The sequence below is a fragment of the Carassius auratus genome, unplaced genomic scaffold, assembly GCF_003368295.1.
Source record: "Carassius auratus strain Wakin unplaced genomic scaffold, ASM336829v1 scaf_tig00045014, whole genome shotgun sequence".
Taxonomy (NCBI): Eukaryota; Metazoa; Chordata; class Actinopteri; order Cypriniformes; family Cyprinidae; genus Carassius; species Carassius auratus.
In genome coordinates, this window is record NW_020526868.1 from 18,731 (window position 1) to 31,691 (window position 12,961).

General features: G+C 38.6%; 1 protein-coding gene across 3 annotated transcripts; it reads right to left on the reverse strand.

The window, feature by feature from the left end:
- Positions 1-340: 340 nt before the first annotated feature.
- LOC113087662 (proenkephalin-B-like) lies at positions 341-2,800 on the reverse strand. Of its 3 annotated transcripts, none has more exons than XM_026255610.1 (3): positions 2,650-2,800; positions 2,297-2,434; positions 341-1,655 (listed from the first exon to the last, which is right to left on the reverse strand). In XM_026255610.1, exons 2-3 carry the CDS (start codon positions 2,420-2,422, stop codon positions 1,023-1,025), a joined length of 759 nt encoding a protein of 252 aa, XP_026111395.1. In that variant the 5' UTR covers positions 2,423-2,434; positions 2,650-2,800; the 3' UTR covers positions 341-1,022. The 3 variants fall into 3 exon arrangements, with proteins under 3 accessions (XP_026111395.1, XP_026111393.1, XP_026111394.1); XM_026255608.1 differs by having other exon boundaries at positions 2,641-2,800; XM_026255609.1 differs by having other exon boundaries at positions 2,654-2,799.
- Positions 2,801-12,961: the final 10,161 nt, after the last annotated feature.

Sequence of the window (12,961 nt, forward strand, 5' to 3'; positions counted from 1 at the left end):
CAGAAGGGGTCTGAGGTGCTTTCTGTATATACTTAAGTCTTTCTTTAGCACAATGCTTCAGGAAAAAATACTTTTCAAGTGGTGAATTTAACTTGTAACTCTTTTTTTTACAAACAGGTGGCGCTAATTACTTAAATATTATAGTGCAACGTGAGTTCTGACTTTCAGATGGACATGTCCATATAGAGTAAAGAAGAGTTTAAGCTTAGTAAGTAAAATAGCAGTAAGTCGTGTAGTAACATCTCATCTTTAATTTAACAATCGAACATGAATATGGCAAAAAAAAATAATAATAATATAAAGATCTGAAAAAAACATTTACCAAACAAATTTAGCAGGTAAAGTTCTTGCCGTTTATTGGTCATCTTAAACAAGCATTATCTGCAGGATGTACTGATTGCTTACATGGAGGTAAAGTTAATGAGAAACAACAAGTGGTCAGTCACTGAAACGTCCCGAGCGCATGATTGACAGGTGACAGGTGATTGATGGCGTCCAGAGGTCAGCAGCCATTTGGGATAGTAAAACACCTCAGCACGTGTAAGGTCATGACATCTGTGACCCTGAACCACAAAACCAGCCATAAGGGTCAATTTAATTAAAAACCGAGGTGTATACCTCATCTGAAAGCTGAAAGAATTTGTTAGTATATGACCATATTTGGCCGAGATGCAACCATCTTAAATCTTAGGTTGCAAATAATAATAATAATAATCTAAATATTGTGGGAATCGCCTTTAATGTTGTCCAAATGAAGTTGTTAGCAATGCATAGGCTATTGCTAATCAACTTTTTCGAAATTTACAAAATATATTTCAGCATTACTTCCCTAGCCTAATGATTTTTTGCGTAAAGGAAAGATATATATATTTTTTCTACCCATACGTGTAGGTTTATGGCTATTGCTATTGCTATACCCGTGCTACTCATGACTGGTTTAATGCTGCAGGGTCACATTAGTTGGGGAAACTGAAATGCGTTGGCTCAATGAGTTCTGGTTGGGTTATCTATGATACAATAGCCTATAAAGCATAGTCCTCGTACGATGAGGGCTGTTCGTCAGAGCGCACGGAGATTTTAAAATGACGCCGTAAAAACCCGCCATATCGCTTTTGGTTGTCCCACCTCAACTTCGGGCGAATTCTTCGCATAAACCCTCCATATCTCTTCTGCAACACCTGCGGGCTGGTGTTTTCCACAAAGTTGCTTCTTTTTGGCCCGAATTTGCGGAGAAACCCGCCGTAGCGTTTGACTTCGTTCAAAGGAACGTCGTTATCGTAAACTCCCGTTTCGTTTTCCGCGGTCACGTCTTCGCCCTCGTCGTCTTCCGTGATCGACGGGACGTCTCGCTCGCCCAGTTTCGAGAGCGATTCTCCGTATTTCTTCGCGAACAATCCTTTTAGAATGGCGTTCTCCTTCCAGGGTGAAGCGAAAAACTTCTGTTTATTCTTCTCGATCCTCTTGATGAAGCCCCCGTATCGCTTGACCAGGTTGGACGGCTTCTCTTGGAGATCCTCCGCGTTCAGCGCGCTTCGCTCTCCGTCGGCGTCGGGGTTGAGTTCAGCGAATTCATCTGAAAGCTCCTGTAAAGCTTTCTCGCATCTGTCTAATGTACTTGTAGATGGCACGGCTCCTTCACATTCTAAAGTGCAAGTCTGCAGAAAGAAAAGTAGGTTAAGACTGACTCCGTGCACTTCTGGAGACGTTACATTCTGAGACCCGACGTTCCAAAAAAGAACGTTTGTTTGTTTTGTTTTTAAATAAAAGCGTCACATAGAGAACTTAGAAGCAACGTTCTGCAGAACCTAAACTTGAACGCATGGGGCTTTTTAATCTCAAAAGAATCTAATACGAGAACTCCACAGATCCAAAATATCTATTGATTAGAAGATGGTTGTTTGAAGAAACTTTTATCTTTTTATAAGTTTGCTCTTAATGAACATTAATATAAGAACCAATTCGAAGGTCTTATTGTCTGATGCCATAAAGTTTTCAAGTTCCACAAGTGGCGTTTTATCTTTAAAAACATTTAAATCTTGATTGTAGCTATCGGCTTATCTAATATGTACTATTTTTTTCAGTATAGGTTTTTCCAATATGATAATCAACGAGCGCGCTATTGTCGCGCTCTCCATGGTGCTGAATGCACGCGCTCCAAACGGGATGCGCCCAGTGTATTTGTTAATGACAAAGAAAGCGACTATTTCTCAAGTTTAAAATATTTCTATTGCAGCGAGACTTTTCTATTTTTCATATATATAATAGTATGAGAGAGTGAAAAAAGGCGTAATCTCACCAAGCGGTTCACTGCAGAGTCCAGGTCGGAGATCTGTTGCGCGCATCTCATGCATTGCTCTGAACAATCTGCCTGACTCAAGCTTGGCAAGCTCAGCATCAACACCAAAACATACCACTCCATCATCTACAGCGATTCCTGCGGTATGAGAGAAGAAAACAGGCTTTAAGTGCACTATCTTCCTCATATAATCTACACTGCTGGGAGGTGTTTGAGGTTTTTCAACAATTTATCTATAATGGTTGACGTCTTTCTTTTTCTAGGTTGCTTATGTCTTTGTCTTACCAGTTTAACATCCAAAACCTTTTGAGGCACGTGTGCCAACACAAAATCTCCTCTGTTACCTTGAGTACCTACAGAGCTTCTTGTTCTCCAAGCGTCAAGGCGATCACTTGGTGAAGCTGGCTGAAACTTCTTTGTTCTCGTGTCCTTTGATAGAGTCACTCTTTATCCATCTACGGTTTGCTCTTACTTGGACTCAGTCTCCATACTTTTATTCACACAGCCACCTGAACAAACCAATGAGAACGACGAGCCATTTGACTGACTGGCCCCTCCCACGCGATGTTGCAGCGTTTCGGGAATAATAATAATATAAACAATAACGAAATGAGCTATAGCCTAACAGAAAAGGGTTAGGCATGGTTTAAAAAAAAAATCATGATATGGATATGCTGTATAAGGTGAGGAAGTTTGAAGAGGAGGATGCGCCAGGGGTAACTTGTATTACTGAGTTGCAGTATTAGCTCAAGGCTGCAGGCTTGTCTCTTTTCAACGACCGCAGCTCTTTTTTTAGATTTCATTCCAATTCAACAATATTTGCAGTGCCATAAATCACGGTTCTTTAAAATACGCAATATCCAGACGAGAGCAAGGCCCTCGTTTCCAGAGTTGTCTTCCTCCGTTAACCTCCCGGAGTTAATGGATGTTCCGGTCATTCTGCACAACGATCAGTATCCGGAACTCCAACATTCAGCGTGTATTGGGAGAGTCAAGGAAAGACGGCTGCAGATCTAAGAGTGCCGTGGAAATATATTTTGATTATGATGACTCGTGTCTAATGAATCGGCTACATTGAATCGTTTTTGCACTCAAACAATCTTAAACAGAAGACTAATGTTTCTTATAATTTATTAAAATTTCTGTATGCATGTTATAGCCTATGCAAATCTATAATTAAGTGTTAAATCTGATGTTTTTATGTTTTGTTGTAGCCTATCGTTTTCCTGTTATGTGGATTTGTATTTTATTTTACACAATACAAGTGCTAGCTAACAATCAGTAAATTATACAATTATTAGCCTATACAATGAAAGGGGACGATTTCTTTTTTCATTCTTTTTTCTTTTTTTTAACCAATTTTGGGTGGTTCAAGCTAAATAAGTTTGTGTACATTCTGTGTTCAACACTATAAGTTTTAGTTACCAGCTCAGATCTGAACACCTCAGCACTAACTCTTCATCTCTGTGAGAACTGGAGCTATGAGATGGGATGTGGTGAGAGTCACGCGCTGTCAGTCTTCATCTTCAATGAATAAATGGCAGTTTCTAAGCAACCTCACCTAACGGTATGTTTGTTAGTCTCCTGAGCTCGTTTGAACATGTTGATCTTCCTGCTTGTTGCCAAAGAACCAAAAAAAAAAAAAAAGAACAGAAAAGAAAAGAAAAAAAAAAACGATTAATTTAGGTTGTCATGGAGGATGCACAAATTAATCTTCTCTCCTCCCAGAAGAAGTTCAAGTGTATGAGCCAAAAATTACTACTTTTGTCTTACTACAAAAACTCCTTAAAGGTTTCAGAACTCAAAACTTTGTCGATAGCTAGCTACTCTAAAAACAGCTAATAGCCTACTGAAGTGGACTAGTCTGCTTAATCTACCCGAAAGTACATAGCAATAGCACAAGTTTATGTTTCGATTTAGCGTTTTTAAACACAGAAATTGACTTTGGCGTGCATATGATACGCAATTAGTGGAATGTACTCACCCTGAAAAATCCCACAATGCACCACAAAAACGTTAACCTGAAATAACCGAATGACCGAATTCATGTACAGGATATACTGATTCATGAGCTCGGGAGCTGATTGAGACGTACCCAAAGTCCCTTTAAAGGTATTCCATTGTCTTTGATATTATATGCACGCCAAAGTCCATTTCTGAGTATCAATGGCACGATTTTCTGTTTGTTTTTAGCATACTGTTTATACACATTTTCATGAGACTGGGCAGAGAGCATGTGGAATGTGACACTCTATGATGTAATAGTGTAGATAAGCACCGTCTCCGCAGAAGAAGATGAAGTCACTGCCTGTTTAGCCCCGCCCACTGATTTACGCATGTAACTTAGGAGAGAGGCAATGTGCAGGTCTACGCCGAAATTAAGGTGCCCTTGAGCAACTCACCGAACCCCCAGCTGCTCCCCAGGCGCCGCAGCATAAATGGCTGCTCACTGCTCCAGGTGTGTGTTCACGGTGTGTGTGTTCACTGCTGTGTGTGTGCACTTTGGATGGGTTAAAAGCAGAGCATGAATTCTGAGCATGGGTCACCATACTTGGCTGTATGTCACGTCACTCATGTGCATATGGCAGCCATTCTCAGAAATATTAATAAAAGATGTAGTCAACAGCAATATGATGCAATCACACTTTTAGCAATTATTTATGAGGAATGTATGCACACTGTCAAAAGTACACAAATGTTAGCCAATCATAGCAGTGGGCTTTAACTTGGGAGTCTACAATCTGCACGCCCATATGAGAGGGATTAAAAACAGGACAGAAAATAGCTAATTACGTCTTAATTAGGTTTTCTGATGTAAAAAAAAAAAAAGAACCTCTTTATAAATGTAACTCACAAAATAGTACAATATAAAAAAAACACAGCCAATCAGAATCCATCATGCTTCAATGAATGTGATTATTTAAAACTTCCGATGACAAAACTGCAGTGCATTAATGCCTGAGTCTGAAAGTTGGTACATTCTTCCACACAATCCTGGAGGACAGAAGTGTGTCGTGTATACCAGCTCTGTCCTGAATAAATCATTAATCTAATGCTGGGACTTGTTCAAACACAATACTCAATTATCTATGCGGTCCCATCAGTGAACACTGTTTTATATACTCTACCTTTCTACTGTCAGTGTTTATCCTTCCCAGTAACCTGGAAACGAAAGCATGTAAATCCTGAGTCATTACAAATGGAAACATCCTGTTTTACATTTCAAATCGTCCTATTACAATGCTTTTAAATGTTGTGCACATGAGATGTGAACAGTGCCTGCAATTAGCCTCAATATGAAATATATTATAAAAATAGTGTGTTAATGGCGCTATCCTAGTGATAGTTTAAATGCATTGCTTGTGGATTTCAGGCAGCTGCCTACTGTATGTTGACAGCAGACAACAGAGAAGATCATTAGGTCTTGGAACAGAAACCATTATGTTGCATTTATAATTATTAATTAGGAAGATGCATGGTCACTAAACACAGCTAAATTATAGGCACGTGGCGCTTCTGAAAAAGTCATTAGCTGTACTTTTGTATACTTTAGCAAGGCAACAAAGTACACTGAAGCTTCTCAAGTGGGCAAGAACTTTTAAAATATACATCAGTTAGATCATATCACGAAAATTAGGATCTCCATTAGAATTAACATATTTTGCTATAAATTTGAAACCATAAGGTGCCTCAAAGAACTTCAAATGAATCACTCTATCAAAAGTATATTGTAGCTTCTAAAATGTGTTAGATCATATTACAAAAAATGAGGGTCTACATTGAGACAAGCATTTTTCAATAAAATCAAAAGCATAAACTGCCTATAGAAGAGCTTCAAATGAATCTCTAAACCATATTAGTCAATCAGTTTGTTCAGATGGTTCATTGAATTCAAAGGAATCTGATTCAACTGAATTTAAATTGCTTTTAATTTGAATACAATTGAATCAGATTCTTTGAATTCAACGTACTATCCAAACAAACTGATTCCCTCTTCTTTAATCTGATACAAAAACATCTGATTCCACAGAATTCAAATGAATCATTCTCATCTGAATCCAAACAAACTGATTCAAAGTCAGTTATTTTATTTACTACAATCTGTATCTTCTTCAGCCATTCAAATGACATGTATTTAAGTAAATATTATTTTGAATTAAGCTCGATCAGATTCAACTGAATTCAAAAGAATCAGATTCAAAAGAATCAAACTCACTGATTCATTTAAGTACTACCAACTATCTTCTTAAAGTGTTTAAACAATAATTTCTTAAATATATAACTATTGGATGATTTGCATTGCATTGACATTTTAAAACATACTTCTACTCTAAGCAAACCTGTTCTCTGTTTACTGATTACATGCAACCTGTTGCTACTGTCCTTCTCACACGATTAACTAGTGAGTCTGTAATGAGTTTTGAAAGCAGCAAATCCATGACGTAAAAGCCAACGTGGGGGAAACATTTATCTCTTTAAGAATGAATTGCACCTGAACTTTCTCCTGCATGGTGTGATCGTAACCATAGCAGCAGGGATAATTGTGTTGTTGCCATAAATAATTACTGTGGGAGTTGCAACTTTTAACTTGTAATTACATCCCATAACCCCCGACTCATTCTCAAGGCCTGACAGGCCTGGAGCAGCATTAACAGGTGAAACGAGAAGACGCAAGCTTATTTATTTCACAGCTTGGTAAATAGATCCACGATACCGTGTGACGTACTGCATTAGGCAAATTCAGTGTTTTTCAAGAGCTCAGAGAGACATTATGACAATGTTTGCAGTGATTCATTTTGATAAAAATACATCTCAGAAAAGGACTTGAAACATATGAAACGTTGCAAAGACCTGATCACACACTGCTTTTGAATAAGCAGATGAATGGAGCTATTTTAGTCCTTTTTCATAATGTTCTAAAGTGCTTAATATGCTTTTTTTTCTGTACACCCATGTCCATTTACACAAATACAATAGAGATGTAAAGTACTTACACCATATATGATCACATGACTTGCAAAACAACAATGCAAGAAACATGGTTTAGACCTGTGTACCAGAGATTTAGGATTTTTTGATGGTCCAAAATCAGATTTCCTGAGCACCAATTCCTGGAAATAATGAATGCATGCTTTATCAGGAACAGTTTGTGAAATGAAAATGTGTTCATAAAATGTGCTTATTGGTATCACATAAAAAATGCCGGGGGAAAATATGCACAGATTCGTCCCAGTTTAACCTTTTCTTATTCTGTATAGCAAAATATGAATTAAAACCTGTTACATAAGTTCGCTTTAAAGATAAATGCATTTGCTTGTTTTGTAGGTATAGCTTTTTGACAGTAGTTTAACTTCTTTAAATTAAAAGTAGATGCACTAATAAAACAACATTTTATAAAACATTACACGATAAAAGGTATTTCTTGTTAATAAAAAATGTGTAGTAATAAAATAGTTATATATAACAGTTAACTTCTTTGGTGTGAGGTACATCCACCCATGCAGTTTGAGTTAATGCAGCAAAAATGATTCATGTAGTCTCACAAACAAATTAAGTGAACTTCAATTTGACAAGTCATTTAACTTAGCACATTAAATAAGGAGCAAATTAGCTACTTTTAAAGGATCTTCTCCAGCACTGAATGCTATTGAGCGAGATCAGCTGAAGATCAGGCAGAAGCGGAGTCTCTGTTTTAAGTTCTGATTTGATGACTCCGAAGTCAATCTGTCTTAGTTACTTATACGCTGGATTTTTTCTGCCGTATCTTTGGAGACCAAGGTCATTTTCTACTGTACTAATTCCTTATGTGAAAATAAGAGCTATTCATACACAGAAACACGTCATTCGTCTTTATACTTGTGGTTTTTTCAGTGTCACTGCACAGACAGGCACACTGAAGGATAAGTTTAAGGACGAAAGGACAGGCAGATAAGCTGTCAGAACGTTTTTCAGGAGCTCGCCACACACTTTGCTTCTTTTACTTCCTTCCCAGCTAACAGGGAATGTTCTCATAACATTGACTAATATCCTGGTAAGGGTCTCTCACATTATGAACAAGCATTCTTTGAGTAACATTCATAAAATGTTTGTTCAGAGCTGTCTGGGCTGATGTTCTCTGATGTTATACATCATTCATGGAACGTTTTTTTTTGTTTTTTCTAAAATGTTTCGGTTGGATGTGCTTCTAACATTTTGTACTTGTTCAGTTGAAATTCAAAAGTAACATTCCAAATTGTTTCATACCGTTCCATACTGAAATATCTCTTTGAAAAGAAAATTATTATTTCATTGCTCAATGAATGTTTTGAATGTTCAGAGAACATTTTGAAATAACGTTTTCATAATTTAATGAACATTAGCAAAATATTTTTACTGCATTACACACCTTATCTGAGCTGTAGGCCTAATAATGGTGAATGTTTTATTTCGCGAATGACCAATAGCATAATGCTGTTGCCTCCCTTCATATTTATTTAAACATAAACATCAACTCCTTCCTTTCAGTTTGTCTGTATGCTGAGAAATAATTCAGATCGGAATCCGTCACTTGTTCTGCCACAGACCTGATCTGAGATCAGCTTTGAGATTGTCATTGACATGCTACACATATCGGTTGTAATCTCAGATCAGCGTTTATAACAGGTCGAGCTCTCTGGGTCTCATAAGCAGCATGGAGTCATTGTATATATGCGTGGAGGCTGAAAGCTTTCTGGCGTTTCCGGAAGGAGGACAAAAGCGCTCTGCTCCAACGCAGCAGGACTGGGTGCCCACGGTTCAAGAAGAACATGACAGGGAACAGTGACTGGAGTGCATCTTCTGGTTCATATTTCTGAGGATAAGAAAGAAAATTAGCTGGGTGTAAAGTAGTAGGCCTATTTGTAGTATTGTATAATGTATAATGTAGTATTTTGTCCCTGTTAACCACTAAAGGATTATATATATGAACAATATTACACGAGTAGCAGTGTAATATCACTGTGAGTGTGTTCTGGTTTGAGAATCATTTGATTAAGTTTGGGAGTTCGCAGCGGGATCGCGAATCATTTGAGTCCGTTCGGGAGTTCGGAGAGGGTTTCGCGATCACTTTAGTCAGTTTGGAGCATGAATCATTTGAGTCCGTTCGGGAGTTTCGGAGCGGGGTTCGCGAATCATTTGAGTCATTTCGGGGATCGCGAATCATTTTAAGTCAGATCGGGAGTTCGGAGCATGAATCATTTGAGTCGTTCGGGAGTTCGGAGCGGGTTCGCAAATCATTTGATTCAGTTCGGGAGTTCGGAGTGGGTTCGCGAATCATTTGAGTCAGTTTGGGAGTTCAAAGCGGGTTTGCGAATCATTTGAGTCAGTTCGGGAGTTCGGAGCTTAAATTTCATATGAAACGGCATCAGACCGGTCTCCTCTCCGTCTTTCAGCGCGCTCTTCAATCCGCAGACCGGCGGACTAGCGTGAGCTCAAACAGAGACAAGAGGACACAAGGTGTGTGTTTATCAATAGATTGTTAGAATGTCCGTATCTGTGCAGTTTTTTGTCATAAATACGGTTTACAAAAGGTCACGAAGAGCAGTCGCTTCTCATCTACTGTAAAGTTTTCGCTTGTCACCGCTCATCACACCACAGCCGTTTCCTCCAGCGACAATCTAGCCCTTAACACAACCAAACACATACTTTAATTACACTTATTTAAAATATACTTAATTTAATCATACGTACTTTATACATACACTACGGTGCAAAAGTCAGGCACGTTAGTATTTTCACTTAAAAGAATGGTGTTCGGCTATTTATATATTTTGCTTGTAGTGTGTCAGTAGAAAATATCAGTTGTCAAACTGCTTGTGCATTCAAAATCGCACTAGATTATTATTAAAATTAATGGCAAACTGATATTTCCTACTGACTCACTGCAGCAAAAGATATAAATAACTGGCTTAAAACCCTTTTTTGGGGTGAAAATACTATTTTTTTCTTTTCCATAAGACTTTTGCACAGTACTGGTATTTTAAAAAACGACATTGTAGCTACTTTATAAAGAATGAGCATACAGTAATTCACAGAACTGATTTAAGACAGTGACAGACAGCACTCATCTTAACTAAATATCAGAGTGAGTGACAGAGATACAGTAGAAATATTATGTGTGCTTTTGTATTAAATAATGACCCAGATTGTAAATGACATTTTTTAGCCTTAGATTAAGGGAGGCACATCTTTTTTTTTTTTTGTGGTTCTTTTTTTTTTTAAGTATTGGTTTAGGCACCGTTTAGGCACCGGTACTATTATAAAAGTATCGAAAAGGCACTGGACCTTACTTAAAAGTTATTATTTCTCACTGGCTCATTTACCAAATGAGTACTTTCTCTTCTTCCTTCGCAAATTAAGCTATTGTAGGTAGTTCGGTAGCGAGACGTTTTAATAAATCATCGTTTGCGATTGATTACGCGATTGACAATGTTGTGATAAGTAGGCTATACCGACTTCGTAACTCGCTACCCCTCCCACACTGGACATAGCAGACGTATGTACCAAATACAAGAAGCTATCAATCAAGAAGGTATCAGGATTATGAGTTATCTTTCATTTTTAGTTTTGATTACTCACTTGGATTGATCATTCATTTTGACAGCACTATAAAGTTTATTGTATATAGACAACCTTAGAAGTGTAATTGTTACTAAGCCTGTACCACTGTTCTTGTCCATTGCCCTCGAGATTCCTGCGGCTAAGCTTGGATGTACATTTACATTCCATTAAAAGTTATTGATGACATGCCTCTGAAGTTTGACTTTTTGCACCATAACAATACTTACTGGCAACTAGTCATCATATCTCTAGTCCTTTAATGTATTTGCATTGTACTAAAATGCGTTCATTTTCAATGGTCATATATGCGGCTTGAAAGAGGTAGCCTATAGTGCATCCCAAATTTTTCAACATGAACATTTTAATATAACATTATAGTCATTATGGCCTTTAGAAAAATGTTTTTTTTTTGAGGAGGTGGGGTAGTGCACAATAGGCCCCTGTGGCACGGCCCAAGCTTTTGTTCTTAATGGCATTTTTTCCCTTACATTACTTTTACTTTTATACTTTAAGTAGTTTTTTAAACCAGTAGCCTACTTTTACACTTTTACTTGAGTAAAAAGCTTGAGTTGATACTTCAACTTCTACAAAAGTCTTTTTAAACCCTAGTATCTATACTTCTACTTGAGTAATGAATGCCAATACTTTTGACACCACTGATCATTTGAGTCAGATCGGGAGTTCGGAGCGTGAATCATTTGAGTCAGATCGGGAGTTCGTAGCGGGCTCGCGAATCATTTGAGTCAGTCCGGGAGTTCGGAGCGCGAATCATTTGAGTCCGTTCGGGAGTTCGGAGCGGGCCGGGTTCGCGAATCATTTGAGTCAGTTTGGGGATCGCGAATCATTTGAATCAGTTAGGGAGTTCGGAGCTGGTTCGGAGCGGGTTCGCGAATCATTTGAGTCAGTTTGGGAGTTCGTAGCGGAATCGCGAATCATTTGAGTCAGTCCGGGAGTTCGGAGCGTGAATCATTTGAGTCAGATCGGGAGTTCGTAGCGGGTTCGCGAATCATTTGAGTCAGTTTGGGAGTTCGTAGCGGGATCGCGAATCATTTGAGTCAGTCCGGGAGTTCGGAGCGCGAATCATTTGAGTCCGTTCGGGAGTTCGGAGCGGCCGGGTTCGCGAATCATTTGAGTCAGTTTGGGGATCGCGAATCATTTGAATCAGTTAGGGAGTTCGGAGCTGGTTCGGAGTGGGTTCGCGAATCATTTGAGTCAGTTTGGGCATCAGCGCCGGCGCTGTGGTGGGGCATTCGAGGGCCGTGCCCCCCCTAGCGGTTGTTGATGTCCCTCCTACAGGCCATGGCATGGCCAATATATATATATAATAAAAAGAATGGGAAAATGCATAATCTAAGTGCATCATGATCCTGGAACAACATTCCAATTAACAATCAGACTTGAGGGATAACATTTCAGGAAATATCTGTTTTAGGCTTACTATCAGGGTTAGGTGCTTCTACACCCTTGTTAATCAGCCATAATTTCCCCTGATTAAAGGAATAAATTATGGGTAAGTTTAGGTTTAGGGCAGGGATTGGGTTAAGTCTGTATTTTTGGACAGTACTGTTGATCCAGGAACATGTCTTGGCAAAATTACAGCGACCCCCTCTAAAGCCATGTCACACAATGATTGACAGTCGCATTTCTGGGTCTTTTCTCAGACTTTTTTTTTGTTTTGTTTACAAAGCCTAAATCAGTCACAGAGACAGGTATTAGCTCTGTAATTTATTGATTTATTTAGTTTAGTTTTTTCACTTATATCTGTCACACTTTTTTGTGTGTTATTAAAGAAATCTGTGCAAATGTGTCTTTTAATTCAGAACTAGAGCGTCTAGTGGTGCTTATCAGTTGATTTTTATTTGTAGACGAGTTACACATCACTTCTGTCTGAAGCTCATGTTCGTGACAGACTCACAAAGTGCAGTTCTGTGTTCAGACAGAAGGAGGCGCCAGGCACCGGTCACCGTTAATCACAGGGCAACAGACAATGCCCAAGACAATACCGAGCAGCACCGCCCACAGTCACATAGTCATATGAATAGAAATTAGCCTGGATTAATCTGGCCTATATTAAGTGAGTTATCGTGA

Bases quoted from the DNA above. Each gene is read 5' to 3' on its own strand.
- LOC113087662 (XM_026255610.1), bottom strand. From the start codon at position 2,422: ATGATGGAGTGGTATGTTTTGGTGTTGATGCTGAGCTTGCCAAGCTTG. The intron at 1,656-2,296 runs GTGAGATTACGC...TTCTTTCTGCAG, and splicing joins ACTCTGCAGTGAACCGCTTG to ACTTGCACTTTAGAATGTGA.